We start from the raw sequence: 16061 nt of genomic DNA on the forward strand, positions 1-16061 counted from the left end.
TCTACGTGGCCAGCTTGTGTCTGCACCACAAAGCTTGCCATGTGATGTGATTTTTCTGCCCTGTTTCTGCCCTGTACACATAGCACAGAGTGTTCCTATGACCCTCAGGCTTCTGTACCATAGCAGTCTCGTCTTTATCAGTTAGCACCTTTCAGAAGATGAAGGTAAATTAAGGATGCATCCTTGGATAAAATATCCTTTTATACCTAAAGGAAGTTGGGTTGTAAGTTGGGAATGGGAGATACAGTGCATCACAGGTTCCACGCTTATTTGCGTAGCCAAATAAGCCAACTATCGCTCAGCTCCACGGCTCTAATGCTGTGAGATCCTGCAGGATTCTCTCTTGTCTGCGATGCTATTTAACATCTAAACTGAGCCCACTGGGAGTGCACTGTCACCAGCATGTGGAGTAGCTCTATTTCTCCATAACAGCTGAGGGGATATCATTCCCCTGAAGGAACAGAATTGTCGCTTGGGAGTATGGCCTGATCCTGCCCTATAGTTGGAATTTCAAATCTCCTCTGTGCCAAATAGTTCCTTTTATTAGTTTTGGCTGATATGCCAGCCAGCTGTGGATCTCGCTACAGTGATCCAGCTTTGGTCATATCCAGCAGTGGCGTAGCGCCAAGGGGCCGGGGGGCATGCACCAGGTGCGCACCCCTGAGGGGGCATTGCGGGGCGGACAGGGCGTGGCAGGGGCCGGGTGCACATGTGCACCAGGCGCAGTTTCCCCTCGCTCTGCCCCTAATATCCAGGATAGGTTACTGTAATTAGCTTTATGTGGAGCTGCTTTTGGAAATGATTCAGATACTTCAGTTTGTCCAAAATGCGGCAGCCAGGATATAGTTGGGGGTGGGATGCAGGGATTGTATAATCCTGGTGCTGAAAGATTTATACTGGTTGCCTGTTTGTTTCTGGGCAGAATTTAAAAATGCTGGTTCTTACCTTTAAAGCCCAGGGTACTTGAAGGACCACCTGCTCGTGTAGTTAAGATTGGCCCTTGCTCTATCTGCCTACTTTGGAGATGAGGCAGGTGACAACCGGAGACAGGGCTTTTTCAGTAGTGGCACCATACTTATGAAATGCCCCTATTGAGCCTCACCCAGTGCCTGCATTGTTTTCTGTTAAGTACCAGGCCAGAACATGCTTGTTAACTCGGGCTTTTAATTAAGTGGTTGATCTTTTAATACTGCTTAAGCCTGGAAACTGTTGTTTTGAGCTGACCACGGTCTATTTTAATGGTTTGTTTTTATTCAGGGCTGTTTTTTAAATCCTGGATTTTAATTAATATCTTTTAATGTTTTACTTTGTTATTTTAAATTTTGTAAGCTGCCCAAGACAGGTTTCTGGAGAGGTGGCATAATTGTTTTCTAAATTAACATACACACTTTTTAAAATGTAATGGATCAGTCAGTTGCCTTTTAATGATTTAATCAACTTAATTGTAAAATGAAGGTCATGATGCAAGTGGCATGGTGCTACAGTTTGGTACTGGAAGTGGGAAACTTACTCCTGTTGTAATCCATTATTATTTTTGGAACAATTGGTAGTGTTCCATTGTTTATCCCTGTACCTAACTGCGCGGGGCTCACAATCATGCAGATAGGCAATTCAGCACAAGAAGGCAAAAGCTATAATTTAGAGGTCTGCAATTCCAGTGTTAATACCTAAGCTGGCGAGGCTGTTTTTAAAAGTTGCTAATTTGGGGGTACATTCTCCAAATGTTGATAGCAACACCTGGACACATTTAGTCATTGCTGAAGAAAGGCCAATGGGCTGGCTATGGGAACTTAGAAGAGTACACAAACCCATGCCAACCAGGCAGCAGCAATCAAGAAGGGAGCTTGGAGGCCCCGTGATAGTGGTCAAAGACCCATTGTGGAGTGGAGGAAAGGGGCAATAAGTGGTGGTGGTCAGGAGTGAAAGCAAGAGCTGCCACTGGCCATTAGGGAAGAGAAAGGAGTAAAGGGCCAAAGGTAAGTTCCTGTCCTCATGCTCTCTCTCCTCTCCTGTGTGTATCTAAACTGATTTGTATGTGTTGGTTTTTTAGTCCTAGAAAGCAGGGTTTTTTTTAAAAAAAATTAAAGATCTCCATGAGTCTTAAAACAATGTTAATTTTCTGTAATAAATCTTTTTAAGCACTTTTAATACTTGTTGAAGCACTTTTAATACTAAATGATCTTTTCCATTTAGGTGGAAGCTTCCAAGAAAGCATACCATGCGGCCTGCAAAGAAGAAAAACTTGCAGTATCCAGAGAGGCTAACAGTAAAGCTGACCCAACCCTGAACCCAGAACAGCTGAAGAAATTGCAGGACAAAATGGATAAAAGCAAACAGGATGTGCTGAAGGTAAATTGGATGCGCTGAGATGCTTTACAGTTTGGTTTCGGAAGAGGGCAGATAGCCATACATTAAAAGCTTTTGGAATGGGAGTTCTGAGTGATCAAATACGCTGGTTAACAGATCGTGTGCTGTATTGCTTCCATTATGCCAGTGGTTCTCAACCTGTGGGTCAGGACCCCTTTGGGAGTCGAACGACCCTTTCACAGGGGTCACCTAAGACTCTCTGCATCAGTGTTCTCCATCTGTAAAATGGATAAATGTTAGGGTTGAGGGTCACCACAACATGAGGAATTGTATTAAAGGGTCACGGCATTAGAAAGGTTGAGAACCACTGCATTATGCTATGTCAGTAAGGTACAGTTTGCTCTGTGCTGTGGGAGTGATCCCTGGAGTGAGGCTCAAAATTGTTTCGTATTTGTTTTATGCTATGAGCACATTCGTTGGTGCAGACTAGCACTGTGTATTGTAGCACTGTGCCCATCACACTCCCTCCAGCCCCCTCCCCCTCCCAGTTACATGAAAAACCAGTTCCTTGCTCCATTTAGGAAAGTACATTATGATGAAATATCTAGGATTAACTTGAGTAGTGGGTTTGATTTTGTTGAGAGTCTTAAGACAAAATCAGAGCTAGGAATCAAAATGGTAATAAAACTGGATGAATTATGGGATGGATACGATCACCCCACCCTAATAAAGTATGAAGCCTTCCTCTCGCTTGAACGGCAATTCTTCAAATGGAAGAACCTATTTAATTTGGAGGGAGGCTCCTTGGAGGATGGTTGGATCCACCCCATTGTCTTAAGTTATGTGTGAAAGTCCGATATTGCATGAGATACCAAGGGAAAAACTAGAACATGAATTCTAGCCTGAACTGGAATGTATACAGTGGAACCTCGGTTTTCATTGCCTTCGGTTTTCATTGATTTTTTCAGTGAAAAATTTGTCTCCCTTTTCATTGATTTGCCTTGGTTTTCATCTATTTGCAGTAAGGTGCAGGAGTTTGTGGAGAAAAATCACCTGTACAAAGCTGTTGCAGGCCGTGTCTGCAACTTGTTTAATGACAATGTCTTGCCCCATTTCAGACAAATCATAAAGAGGCATCAGAAACAGATCTCTTTGGACAGCTTTCTGGTGTAACATTGGTCCACTGTCGCTGAAGCTGGTCCTAATGTTCTTGTTTGTTACTGTTTTCAGCATTAAACACTATGTTTATTCACCAAAAATGTGGTTTTGGTATGTTTTTTGGAGTGCCTAGAACGGATTAATTTGATTTTCATTGATTCCTATGGAAAAGTTTGCTTCGGTTTTCATCAGTTTCGGTTTTCATCGATTCTTTTTGGACGGATTACCAACGAAAACCGAGATTCTACTGTATTTAACACCAATATTTTTAAACCCTAAAGCAAAAGCTATTGTATTTTAGTAGTATGGTGTGTATACCTGTTAGAAACTGCATTCACCAAACAGTAAACCTGATTCAGAAAACTTGTCTTCTCTGCTTGTAAATTCTTTGAAAACTGAATAAGTGTCAGATCAGATCAGAACCTTGTTTAGGAGGTATGCCTTTATGGAATCCTGATAATTTTTAGGCCTAATTTTAGCCTTGCCCTCTTGGTCAGCCATTCCTCTGCCACAGCTTGACAGATTTTCAGCATTTCCCAATTGGTCTGTCTTGTTTGGATGTGTAGTTTCCCTATTTAGGAAATAAACAACATTCTGATCTAGCTTATGCTGGCAGAGTGGCCCTTTTTTGGGAAAAAAGGGCTTTTAATAATAAAGGAAGAAGCTCTTTCTGGGGAAAAAAGCTTGAAAGTCTGCTGAGGGTGTGTGTGTGTGTCTGGAAGGGGGGGGGGCGTAGAGGGCGGTCCATCTTCTGACAGTTTCTCATCTTTCCTTTCTGAATTCCCAGAAAAGACACTGGTAAAACATAGAATCCATGTCCCTCATGGCTACTGACCCTTTCCTTGTTGATCTAGAATAGGAAAATGTTTAACTGTTTAACTCGTTGATTTCAGAAGTGACTTTCTGTTTGTTTTGTGGGCATGGGGGATGACAAATCCAGTTCATTAGATTAGAGTCCGTCCTCTTGTGGAGGAGTGGGGAATCAAAGCCAGTTCAGATTAGAGTTCACTTCTCTTAACCGCTAACACCGCACTTGCTCTAAAATATTGGACTTGCTATAAAACATTGGACTGATCGTAAAGGTTTCTTTTGCTTGGGAAAGAAGGTGATACCACAGTTCAAATGGTGTCCTTAGTAGGCAGTCAGTTTTGCAGGTAGGTAGTGATATTGCTTGCTTCTTCTCAATAATTCTCAGGTAACTTTGCCTAAAGAAGCGTACATCTGGGCATTTCAGTGAGAGAGCGGGTGAGTTTGGCTTGTGCCATGCTTGTTAGAACTTGGTATAGTCCCCTTCGTTTTGATACAGCGTACTCTCACCCTTCTCTGGACAAGCACTTAGCATGCCTTCCGTTATTCCTTTCAAGTTAGCCTTATCACATCATTTTATGACCTAATTCTCTGTGCCACAACCTGGAACAATTCTGGTGATTGCACTCTTTGATGAGGTTTACCTTTTCTCTGTGATATTTAAGTTTATACAAATCACGACTCAAATTGCCCTTGGTGATCCAATCAGTTTTATCACTAACAAAACATCTCTCACTAACAAAGTTTCCTTTTAGGGAGATAAGATTATTTTCTAGCATCGGGACATACAGACAGTAACAAGATGTTCTCTGATTTCACTGTACCGGATTTTGCAAAACAGTGACTAGAGCCAGTGCCCCCTTAGCACAGAGTATTTTCCCATCTGCTAAATACTCTTTCTCTTTCTTTTCTTCATCTGATGTTTCAAAGAAGTCTCTGTCATTCCACATATGTGCAGTAGCCCCTGAATTAATATTTCAGTTGCTGCCTTTAGTGCTCCCTTGAGACAGTATCAGACTTTTAGATGTTGGTTGTCTGTTAGCTTTAAGTAGAGTCTTTCTGTTTCCCTCTTGCTTTTTGAGAAAAAAAATCTGAGTAGTACATGAGATACAATTTTCTTGTTATGTCCTGGATTGCTGCCGCAATAACAAGTTAACTGTCCTTTATTGCTTACAGTCAGAGCTGACTGACCCAACTCCAGCCTAATTTCTAATCCTCCACATGACTCTTATCTGGTGAATAGGATTTGTTTCCCCGTTCCTGCACATGAAGCCTGCTGGGTGACCTTGGGTTAATCACAGTTCTCAGAACTCTTTCAGCCCCATCTACCCCACAAAGTGTCTGTCGTGGGGAGAGGAAGGGAAGGAGTTGTAAGCCACGTTGAGACTCCTTATGGTTGAGAAAAGTTGGGTATAGATCCAAACTCGCCTCCTTATTCATCAATTCCATTATCAAAATGGTCTTTTCCAAGTAAAGAGAAATGAATCCCTTTTGGGAAATGGTGCATGGCATAGAATTTTAATTTTTGTGTGATGTAGTGATTAGGGTGATAAACTAGCACCAAGAACTCACTATGAAACTAATTTGGTGACTTTGGGTCATCTCCTGTCTCAACGTAGCCCTCCTCCCAAAGTTGTTGTGATAGAGGAGGGAGAGAAACATGTATGTCACTGTGAGCTCCTTAGAGGGAGAACAAAATTTAACAATACTATATAAATATTCTGAATGTTACAAAATATTTATTGTTAAAGTCTGCTGCATATGCATCGGTTAGGTTAACTACACAGTTGACAATCTGGTATTCATAGTAAGTTAATATGCCTGTTTTTTTTTTAAGACAAAAGAAAAGTATGAAAAATCTCTTAAAGAGTTGGACAATGCAACACCGCAGTATATGGAAAACATGGAGCAAGTTTTTGAGCAATGTCAGCAGTTTGAAGAAAAACGCCTCCGTTTTTTCCGAGAAGTGCTGCTGGAAGTTCAGAAACATCTGGACTTATCTACTATTGGAAGGTAAATGTGTGAAGCACAAGCCATGTCACACTGAAGTCTCGGTGTGAAGAAAAATGAAAATCAGTTATATCAGAAGCTGGGTAGCCCTGCTGGATTAGTCCAATTGTCCCTCTAGCCCAGCATCCTGTTTGAATGCCACAGGGATGCTCACAGGCAGTGCCTGCAAGCAACTCTGGCTGTTCTGCAGGAATCTGGCAGTTGGGGGCATTTTTCCTCTGATCCCAGAAGGCTCCATATGGCTGTCTCGGCTATTGGCCAAAGATAGAAAAGCATGGGGGATAAGAACCTGTGAAAGGACCAAGTGGCCCAGTGAGGCAGAAGATTGTGCCATGTAAAAGAACCAGGCAGTAAAAGCAGGTAGCCTCTCTCCTTCCTCTCTCATATATTACTAAGTTGAAACGATAGCCCAGTGTAGTCAATCTGTCTCTGTGTTGACTCAACATGTGGGGAGGGATAGCAGGCATGCCCCTGCCCCCCCCCCCCCCCCGGATTGCTGAATTTTCTGCCTGGTGCAACATATATCCCCTTCCTGTGATCAGCTGCTTTCCAAATGTTGTTGATTACTTGGGATCGGGGTGGGGTGGGTGGGAAGTATCACTTCCTCATGTTCACACTATGCAAACAACTTGGCAAACAGGTGGAGCCAGGGTGCTCAGACCCTCTTGCTGCGTACATTGAGCCAAGGCTAATATTGCCGGTGTGTGTTAGAGTTACTTGAGTGCTATGCTTGAGCACTGCCTTTATCTCCACAGAGTTTGTTTTTAGTTATGCTGAAATGGATTGCAGGAATGTTGTTAGACTCGGTTTCATCACTTTTAAGTGCTGCAATCTAATAACACAAGCAATGACCCCACCTTCATCGTTAGCAATAAAATAATGTGTCCATTGTGCATTAAGAATTTGTCTCCTGCTGGGCTAAGATTGCTGTATCTTGATCTCTCTCTCTCTCTCTCTCTAAGACGGTGGATACTGTGCAATCCTGTGCTTATACTGTTCTGCAAGGGGAAGTTATAAAGCATCCAGGCTCATCAGGAATTTAAATGTTTGCAAGAGAAATTACTTACTATAGGCTAATGAACTTTATTGTTTTAATTAAATATTATTGTACGTTACGATCGAAAAAATTAACGCTGTTAGTTTTCTTGCTACCAGATTTGTGATGACTTCTAAATTGATGTGCATTATTTGCAGCTACAAAAATATTTATTGCGAACTGGAGCAGAACATCAAAGGAGCTGATGCTGTTGAAGATCTGAGGTGGTTCAGGGCCAATCATGGTCCAGGCATGTCGATGAACTGGCCACAGTTTGAGGTAAGGACTTTAACTTGTGGCACTTTTTAAAGCTTTTTCCTAAAGGCGGTTTTGCATGTGCCACTAATGGCAAGAGGATCCAGAAGTGAGCTGAAATTCCTCTGTTTGGTGCCTGTGGGGAGAGGAAAATGTGCATACTATCCCTAGATTGAGAGAAGACGCTCCTCTGTTTCACAAGACCCAGAAGAAAGTCATAGTACAACAGTTTGCGGGGCAGGAGGGAGGAGGGGACAGGCATGCTGCTCTATCAAAATCAGTTTCTCCTTACACATTGGTGGTCTGCTTGGTTTATAACTCACGATTGTGGAAGGAAGATGATCTCCGTTCACATGTCATGGGTATCTGGAGTTAAGTTTAAGTCTATCATGAGTTGTGCAGGCTGAGGTGGTGGGAGGGATGGGTTAGAAGCCAGGTAAAGGCACATTCAGCCTGACTGCCAGTTTTTATCCCCAAAATGTCCAAATGCAGTCACTTTAGGTATCAATTCAAATTTTAAATTGTAGAAGATATCCTGTTTCCCCGAAAACAAGACCTACCCTGAAAATAAACCCTAGCATGATTTTTTGGAGGATACTTGAAATATAAGCCCTACTCCAAAAATAAGCCCTAGTTACTTATTCCGCAGCACAAGTGATCTGGTCATCTGGGGAACACAAGATCATGGAAAAAAAATAAGACACCCCCTAAAAATAAGCCCTAATGCATCTTTTGGAGCAAAAATTAATATAAGACCCTGTCTTATTTTCGAGGAAACACGGTAGTTGTCAGGTGCTTGGTAATACAAGGTGATTAAGTTGTAAGAATTCAATTAGATATAGACTTCTGAGGGTACATCATACACAAAATGTTCTGCCTGGGTGATCTCACTAATGCAAAATTTCCATTCTTAGGCAACATACTTCATAGCAGCCTCATTTTGAAATTCACTAGATTAAGATTAATAAAACATTCTCTGAATTCATCCTGTTTGAAGTATAAGGGTGGGAATGGGTCTAGTTGTATCCGTTCTGCATTTGAGCAGAGTTAAGGCATTGAATTCTGAAGTACAAATACCTTAAATAAAACTTATAACTTTTCTAACTAACGTTTTGTTTGCTTTTCATGCAACAAGGATGAAGTAAGTTTCAGACCGCTATATAAACTACTCATACTGTTCAGGCTTTGTAAATGACCACAAAAACTTGCCAAGCTTGTGCTGCTTGTACAAGTTGTTTTCAGCCTGCTAGTCATGTATTTCTGTATAATCTTGTTGTTAAAGCATGCTCCTAAGTAATTTGACAGTCTTCCATGGAATGTATCTGTGCTTGGCTTTTGGTAGTAATGTGGGGAATTGTACTTATTTGGAGTAGTGGCTGAAAGGTGATTTGAGATATTCTTGTTTTTGATACATAATAGTACCAGCAGTAGGCCATTATCACTGACCAGGGCAGAGGGATTTAAATCTGCAGGGCATCTCCCCTCTCCCACCCCACAAAAGAGTTCACATTCTCAGACTGGTCACTGAGGTAGCTTTGAGAAAAACAATTATAAGTTGTCGTGGATAAGGGAAGAGCACCCATACAATTCCATTACTTCTGTGTTAATTTTAAATGACTTCTGTTGCAAATGCAGTTTTTTCAAGAAGAGAAATCATGAGAGAGGTGCTGTTTTGCCCTTTTGTCCTCTGCTGTTTCTTCGCAAGGAACTTTTGTCAGCAAGAAAAACAGCCCTTCTTTTCGCTTTGAAAAAGCAGCATAGAAGCCTGACTTTACGAAAGAAACAGCTACAGAACTTTCCTGTGAATGCAATTGTCACTGGGACCCTGTCTACCCTGGATTAGTGGCCTCGTAAGGGAGTAAGCCTCAGGGTAGGAAAACGACGCTTTCACCTTAACAGGCTTCATTATCTCATGTTTCCTTCATGGAGCTCTGTGTGTGTCTGCGTGTGAGTGGAGAAGAGATGGATCCTCCTCCCACCTTTGTTGCCCAGTTGCCATTCTGTTCACACAGTGGCTGAACTTGTAGGAAGCCCCAAAACAGGAATCATCTTCCTACCCTACTAATTGGTGATGCTATAGAATTTGTCGGTCCCTGACTGTAATTTGCTGGTCTTTGACTGTAATAAAGTGAAATTGAATTGATGCCTCACTGGGTAATAGGGGAAACACACACACACACACGCCCGGTACGCTGTCAGGCCTCTGTTCTGCCACTGGATATTGTAAGAGAGTATATCTTTGTGACATAGTTAATCCAGACTGTTTTCAAAAGTGCAAATTACATTGGAAATCACAAAATAATTCTACCGTATATACTCGTGTATAAGTCGAGTTTTTCAGCACATTTTTGTGCTGAAACCCCTCCCCCTCGACTTTAAAATATACGAATCAGGTGTATTTTTAAAAATATTTTAGGGTTTTTATTTTGTTGGCTGCCAGGGGGCACAGTTTTTAAGCTAGCAGCACTAAAATTTCAGGGTATCATCAGATGACACTCCTGATGATACCAGCCAAGTTTGGTGAAGTTTGGTTCAAGGGGTCCAAAGTTATGGACCCCCAAAGGGGGTGCCCCCATTTCCCATTGTTTCCAATGGAAGCTAATAGCAGATAGGGCTACCTGGACCCCCTGAACCAAACTTCTCCAAACCTGGGTGGTATCATCAGGAGGGTCTCCCAAAGATACTCTGAAATGTTGGTATTGCTAACATAAACATTCCTTCCCTGACAGGTTACGATGTGGACTGATGTTCCTTCTAAAATGACACCTGCCATGTGCAATTTTAAAAATATGTACACTAAAATAATGAACTATTCTTTTGAAAAGCAGGGTAGTTTTGAGTCACAGTGAACAGGCATGTTCATTCCAGTTTTTATTGTAAGATCCATTGTTTAAAACCCTTCCTTACAAAAAAGCTAAGGTTTTTGTACTTTTAAAGTTTTTGTTGGTACCATATTGTTCTTGTTGACCCTCTTTTCCACTTACAGAGCTAGTGTACTGTTTCTCTTTGAAATAAATATTCAAAAACATTTACCCTACTGATGCCTCAATTAATGTAATTTTATTGGTATCTATTTTTATTTTTGAAATTTACCAGTAGCTGCTGCATTTCCCAGCCTCGACTTATACACGAGTCAATAAGTTTTCCCAGTTTTTTGTGGTAAAATTAGGTGCCTCAACTTATATGCGGGTCGACTTATATACGAGTATATACGGTAATCCAATTAACATGTTTAAAGATCTTTTTTAATTCAATTTTTAAAACAGTGTGTGTCTGTCTTGGTGCTGAGGAATAGCCAGGTTGAGATGCTCTGTTTTAGCATGGAGTTTGTTTTGTCAACACTTTATCTCAAAGAGGATATCTCAGCAATTTATTCTCACTTTGTTTTATTTAAAAAAACCATTTAGGCACGTCTTTTTTACAACTTGACGACTTTGAAGTAAAGGAGGGGCCTGTCTGGCTGAGTGTTTGAACTGAAGGCTGATTTTAACTTCAGGAAGCTTTACAAATTGATATATAGCCTGACCTGTTTATGGTTTCCCTCTCATTTTCAAACTACGTGGCCATAAACAGCTTGCAGTCAGTATGGCCGTGTTCTAGCAGCATTCTCTCCTGACGTTTCGCCTGCATCTGTGGCTGGCATCTTCAGAGGATCTGATGCCAGCCACAGATGCAGGTGAAATGTCAGGAGAGAATGCTGCTAGAACACGGCCATACAGCCCGGAAACCACACAGCACCCAAGTGATTCCGGCCGTGAAAGCCTTCGACAATAGCTTGCAGTCAGTTAGTGAGGTGGCGGTGGTTTTTCCAACTTTCAAGCATGGGGGTGGGGAGACGATGTGCAGAAATGGGAGAAGCAAAGGTGCTTAAAATCTTGTTTGTTTCCGCTCTGCATGTTTGACATGCAATTCTTAAGATAGTTGCTTTAATGTTTATTTCTGTCTTTGTGCAGGAATGGTCAGCTGACCTGAACCGCACTCTCAGCAGACGAGAGAAGAAAAAGGCTACAGATGGCGTGACCCTGACTGGCATTAACCAGATGGGAGACCAGCACAACAAAAACAGCAGGTTGGCAAGTCTGATATGGCCTTTCAGGGTGCTGATTAAAAGCTGAGCTTTCGGATAGCACATTGGGGGAAAAAAGAGATCTGGGACACATCAGGACACTTTTTCCCCATCGCTGTCCTCAAAGAGTCTTGTGTGCTCGTGCTAATCCCCGAGACTTTCTCCTGCTTCCCCCGAGAGGCAGCATATGACAGATCTTAGAGACCTTGCCGTTATTTGGGTACAAAATCTCCCCTGACCCTGTACAAGATTTTAAGGCCTTTAATCTCCCAAGGTGAAAGGATATTTTTAGAAGGTGGAACGGCCTGTCTGGGTAGGGATTTGGCTGGAAGTGTGTGAGTCAGAGGCCCCTTCCGCACATGCAGAATAATGCACTGTCAATCCACTTTCACAATTGTTTGAAAGTGAATTTTGCTGTTCCGCACAGTAAAATCCAGCTGCAAAGTGCATTGGAAGTGGATTGAAGGTGCATTATTCTGCATGTGCGAAGGGGCCAGAGACTTACTCCAGCAATTTTCTGGCTTGCTGGATGCAAATGGGGTTGTGAGAAAGCATTGAAGCAAAACCCTATGTAAAGAAGAGTGTTGTAGATCCAAATCTTTTTACAGAAACATGGCTTATTTTGGGTTACTCTGTCCACCACTTAAAACAGTCATCAAAAAATGCTCAGCAGCATATGTTTGGTTAGGTTTCAGCATAATACATGAAAGGAACGGTCTTTCAATGGTAGTGGTGAAGGTAGAAATGGATAAGAGAGCAGTTTTATACTGACTTACACCAGGCCTAGGACCGCTTTGTTTACCCTGACATACATAATTCAGGCTGTCTTGCAGATGTTTTCTTCTGGGCTTGCAGCTGTGAAACTATCCACTTGAAGATGGCAAGAACTGAACCAGTGGCCCGAAATTGTGGTAGAGTAGAGATTTGAACCTGGGTTCCCTAGTCCAGCATGCTAACCACTACACCAAGCTGGTGTAGGGCTTTTGTAATAGTCTGATAGTATAAGAAAATATATAAACAGTGAGTGACAGATATCATCCAGAATGCTGTAATAAGCAGATTTGCATTTGGTCTCTAATCTAGATTTTAAACCACTGTAGCTTAAACAGCTTTTGTCCTTCTGAGAAGCACTTGTGAACAGTGCTAAGATGGGCTTCACAGGGAAGCTACATGTTCTTAGATTAGGTAGAAGAATAATGTTTCCTCTAACTTAAATAGTGGGCAGCTAACCACCTCTCATTGAGGGAACACTAGGGACCAGTTCACATGGAATTCTTTGGTATGTGTGTGAATGGTCGTGGCTGCCCCTACCAGAGAGGACCCAATTTAAGAAGTAAATGAGATGATCATGGATACATCCACATCAGGGCAATATTCCAGATCTCATCATTTATGGGACTTGCTGGCTGAGCTACCTAATATCGGGGTTATCCTCATGATCGTATGCTATACTGATCAAGACTGCTTGGGAGTAACACAAAATGTCTTAAGTGAAAATACCCCCAGTTACTGGTTTATTAAGGTGCGGTCGTTCTGATAGCTGTAAAAACTCTTGTGCTGCTGTCTGTTTTGCATCACAGTCTGAAAGGAGCAGAATCTGTCCCGTCTTTCATTGGCAAAGGAATGATGCCTTGAGCAGTTCAGGGGCTGTGCAGGTAGTTTTTCAGCAGCTTGCTTGAGGCTGGCTGCCACAGTTCCACAAGTCAGGAAATATTCTCCATGTATTATAGGAAATCACCATTCCCCATGAGGACATGGAACGTAGTGCTCCCCGTGACCAATGAAACCCCCACAGAGCTTTGTTTTAATCCATAATGTTTTATTATCATTTTTGCTCTATTAAAAATAAACTGTATGGGAAAGTGGATTTAGGGGGGTGGGGGTTTAAACTTGTGTAGAGGTGAATTTTAGTCGCTGTCCAGGATAAGTAATGTATAAATAACTATTCAGGAGTGTTAGATTTAAAGGGATAAACACGGCTCACCTGTCAGATCACACAGGACCCTTCTACACATGCAGAATAATGCACTTTCAATCCACTTCACTTTCACAATTGTTTGCAAGTGGATTTTGCTATTCCACACAGTAAAATCTAGCTGCAAAGTGATTGAAAGCGGATTGAAAGTGCATTATTCTGCATGTGCGGAAGGGGCCTAAGTTGCTTTCATAACATAAATTGGTCTTCAGAGTGTGGTTGAGTGCTACTCTTTCTGAAAAAAAGCTCCCAAACTGTAGTTTTGGTAAAAATGCTACTGCATTTTTAGAAGAAACCAGCTAGAAATTATCTTTCCCATCTGCATGGGTCCTTTCACCGGAGCCCAGCATTGCAACTAGGGGGTCATTAACAGAGGGGACATACTGTGCTGTATGTATGTAGTGGCACCATGAAATGATAGGGTCACCTTAATGCTTTTTCTCTCCCAAATAGCAACCTTAGTGTCCCGTGTAACACAGTGCAGTCAGTACAGTCAAGTTACAATCCCTTTGAAGACGAAGAGGATACTGGAAGTACTATCAGTGAAAAGGAGGACAATAAAATCAAAAAGTTGGTGAAAGACTGTTCTCAAACTGCTTTTCATGCTTATACTTCTTCTGTCCAGGATTTCCACCTCTGGGTTTTCTACCAAGGCGTTATGTTGCACAGTGCATGAAGCCATTGTGGAGACTAATACAACACTGCTGCATCTACTGTTTTCTGGTTGTTGTTTTCTTCTTTCACTGGTTCCACGACAGCTAACTATAGCAGTGTGCTGGGTCAACTACCGCAGGAGCTTAGATGCTGTCTGTTTTCACTGGATATGTCCTCTGCTGAGGCTCTCTCTCTCTGCCTAACGTTTCCCCCATATGAACATCGTCTTATTGTGGTATTTCATGTTGCATTGGTTTCTAATATCACGTGCACACTCTCTAAATGCATTTACACCTGAAATGAGTTATTACTCTGGATGTCGGAAATGCCGAAGCATGGCATTTCTTAGCACATAGGTGGCCCTGGTGGTGTGGTGTTGGCTTGGTTACTCAGGTGAGTAATTGAGACAGTCTAAATGATTTTTCTTTGTGTGTTTAGTGTTAGCAGCTCTGAGAGAAACCAAAGTTACCCCACCGAGTGGTCTGATGAAGAAACCAGCAATCCGTTTTCCTCCACGGATGCACAAGCAGAAACAAATCCTTTTGATGAGGAAGAGGCCTCACCTACCTTGGAGGTGCGAGTTCGAGCCCTGTATGATTATGAAGGTCAAGAGCATGATGAGCTCAGCTTTAAGATTGGTAAGCATCTATCATCGTCAACTGTCTTTTCTCTGCCGTGAAAGAAATGTGTGAGGAATCTGACCACTCGGTGGGAAACAATGGGGGTTTCTATTGTGCTTTTGCATGGAGACATGTCTGTTTTTTTAATTACTTCCCACACATGCGTAGCTACTCTGGCGTGCACAGATGAACCCCCACAGCCATGCCGATGTCCCACAATACAACTATCTGCACTTGCTATGCAGCTGCACAAATGCAAGCCACAGCATTTTTTAAAAAGGAAAATGGAGGTGAATAAAGGGCCTCCTGCCTGGCCATTCGCTCGCAAGCGGCTGCAACCTGGGATTTTTGAAAAGACTTGCTTGTTTAGCGATTTAAAAAAAAAAAACGGTTTGGGGGAAATAACACAAGGCAGAATCGTTTTGGGGGTGGGATCTGTGTGAAGCCCCCCAAATGGGTTTTTTAGTGTCCTACACCCATGTTTATTGGCCCGTGTGGAAGGGGCCTGATATTTCAATTTACTATGGATGCCAGATTACGTCTATGAACCTTGTTCCAATTCCTCCTAAGATAACGTCCAAATTTCACTTAAACCAAAATTATGCTACTGGTGCTATAGTTGCATCCACAGAATCAAAAATATCTTTTCATATCCTTCTTAGGTCCTAATTTCAGTAAGAACCTGTCAGCACAATCCACTTCTAGATAGTTAATCACCTCAATCAAATTGTGTTACAAATTAACCTGAGTTGACTGTGCATTGCAGCTTCACAATCACTCTGTTCGAACACAATCTGATTGAGGACTGAGCTGCTTTTTATCGTGGTCTCTCCACTGCCTCCATCTCTGAGGCTGTGGAGTCATCACCATGCACCTTCACCATAGATGACATAGATGCCACAAGAGACATGGCAGTTCTACAGTCTCTTCAACTGCCTTCCTAAGACTGGCAGGCCAGCTCACTATTCTTCCATCTGGTACTGCGCAGGTACCACAAACATGAAAACAGGGTTGCATTTACCTGTTTATTTTGTTCATTGAGTAGTCAACCTGAGCTTTCACATGTCCCTCTCTCCTGCTAATTACTTTATCTCACACTGGTGGTGGCAGAAAGGAACCGAGAGGTGTTCTGCCCCGTATTTATCATACTGGAAAAGGTGGGAAACAACATGG

The 16061-nt window shown here is 42.2% G+C and overlaps 1 protein-coding gene across 4 annotated transcripts in view; it reads left to right on the plus strand.

Annotated features, from left to right (window-relative positions):
* Window positions 1-16061, plus strand: part of PACSIN2 (protein kinase C and casein kinase substrate in neurons 2) — a 52183-nt gene that overhangs the window by 34042 nt on the left and 2080 nt on the right. Inside the window, exons 5-11 of one of the 4 annotated variants that reach the window (XM_048499435.1) lie at window positions 2194-2349; window positions 6110-6285; window positions 7477-7597; window positions 8709-8714; window positions 11527-11642; window positions 14068-14184; window positions 14707-14906. In XM_048499435.1, coding sequence (XP_048355392.1) covers window positions 2194-2349; window positions 6110-6285; window positions 7477-7597; window positions 8709-8714; window positions 11527-11642; window positions 14068-14184; window positions 14707-14906 — 892 coding nt within the window. The remainder of the gene's footprint in view (window positions 1-2193; window positions 2350-6109; window positions 6286-7476; window positions 7598-8708; window positions 8715-11526; window positions 11643-14067; window positions 14185-14706; window positions 14907-16061) is intronic. The other 3 variants (XM_048499437.1, XM_048499436.1, XM_048499438.1) reach the window with 3 other exon arrangements.

The sequence above is a fragment of the Sphaerodactylus townsendi genome, linkage group LG06 (genome assembly GCF_021028975.2).
Source record: "Sphaerodactylus townsendi isolate TG3544 linkage group LG06, MPM_Stown_v2.3, whole genome shotgun sequence".
In the NCBI taxonomy this organism is placed as follows: Eukaryota; Metazoa; Chordata; class Lepidosauria; order Squamata; family Sphaerodactylidae; genus Sphaerodactylus; species Sphaerodactylus townsendi.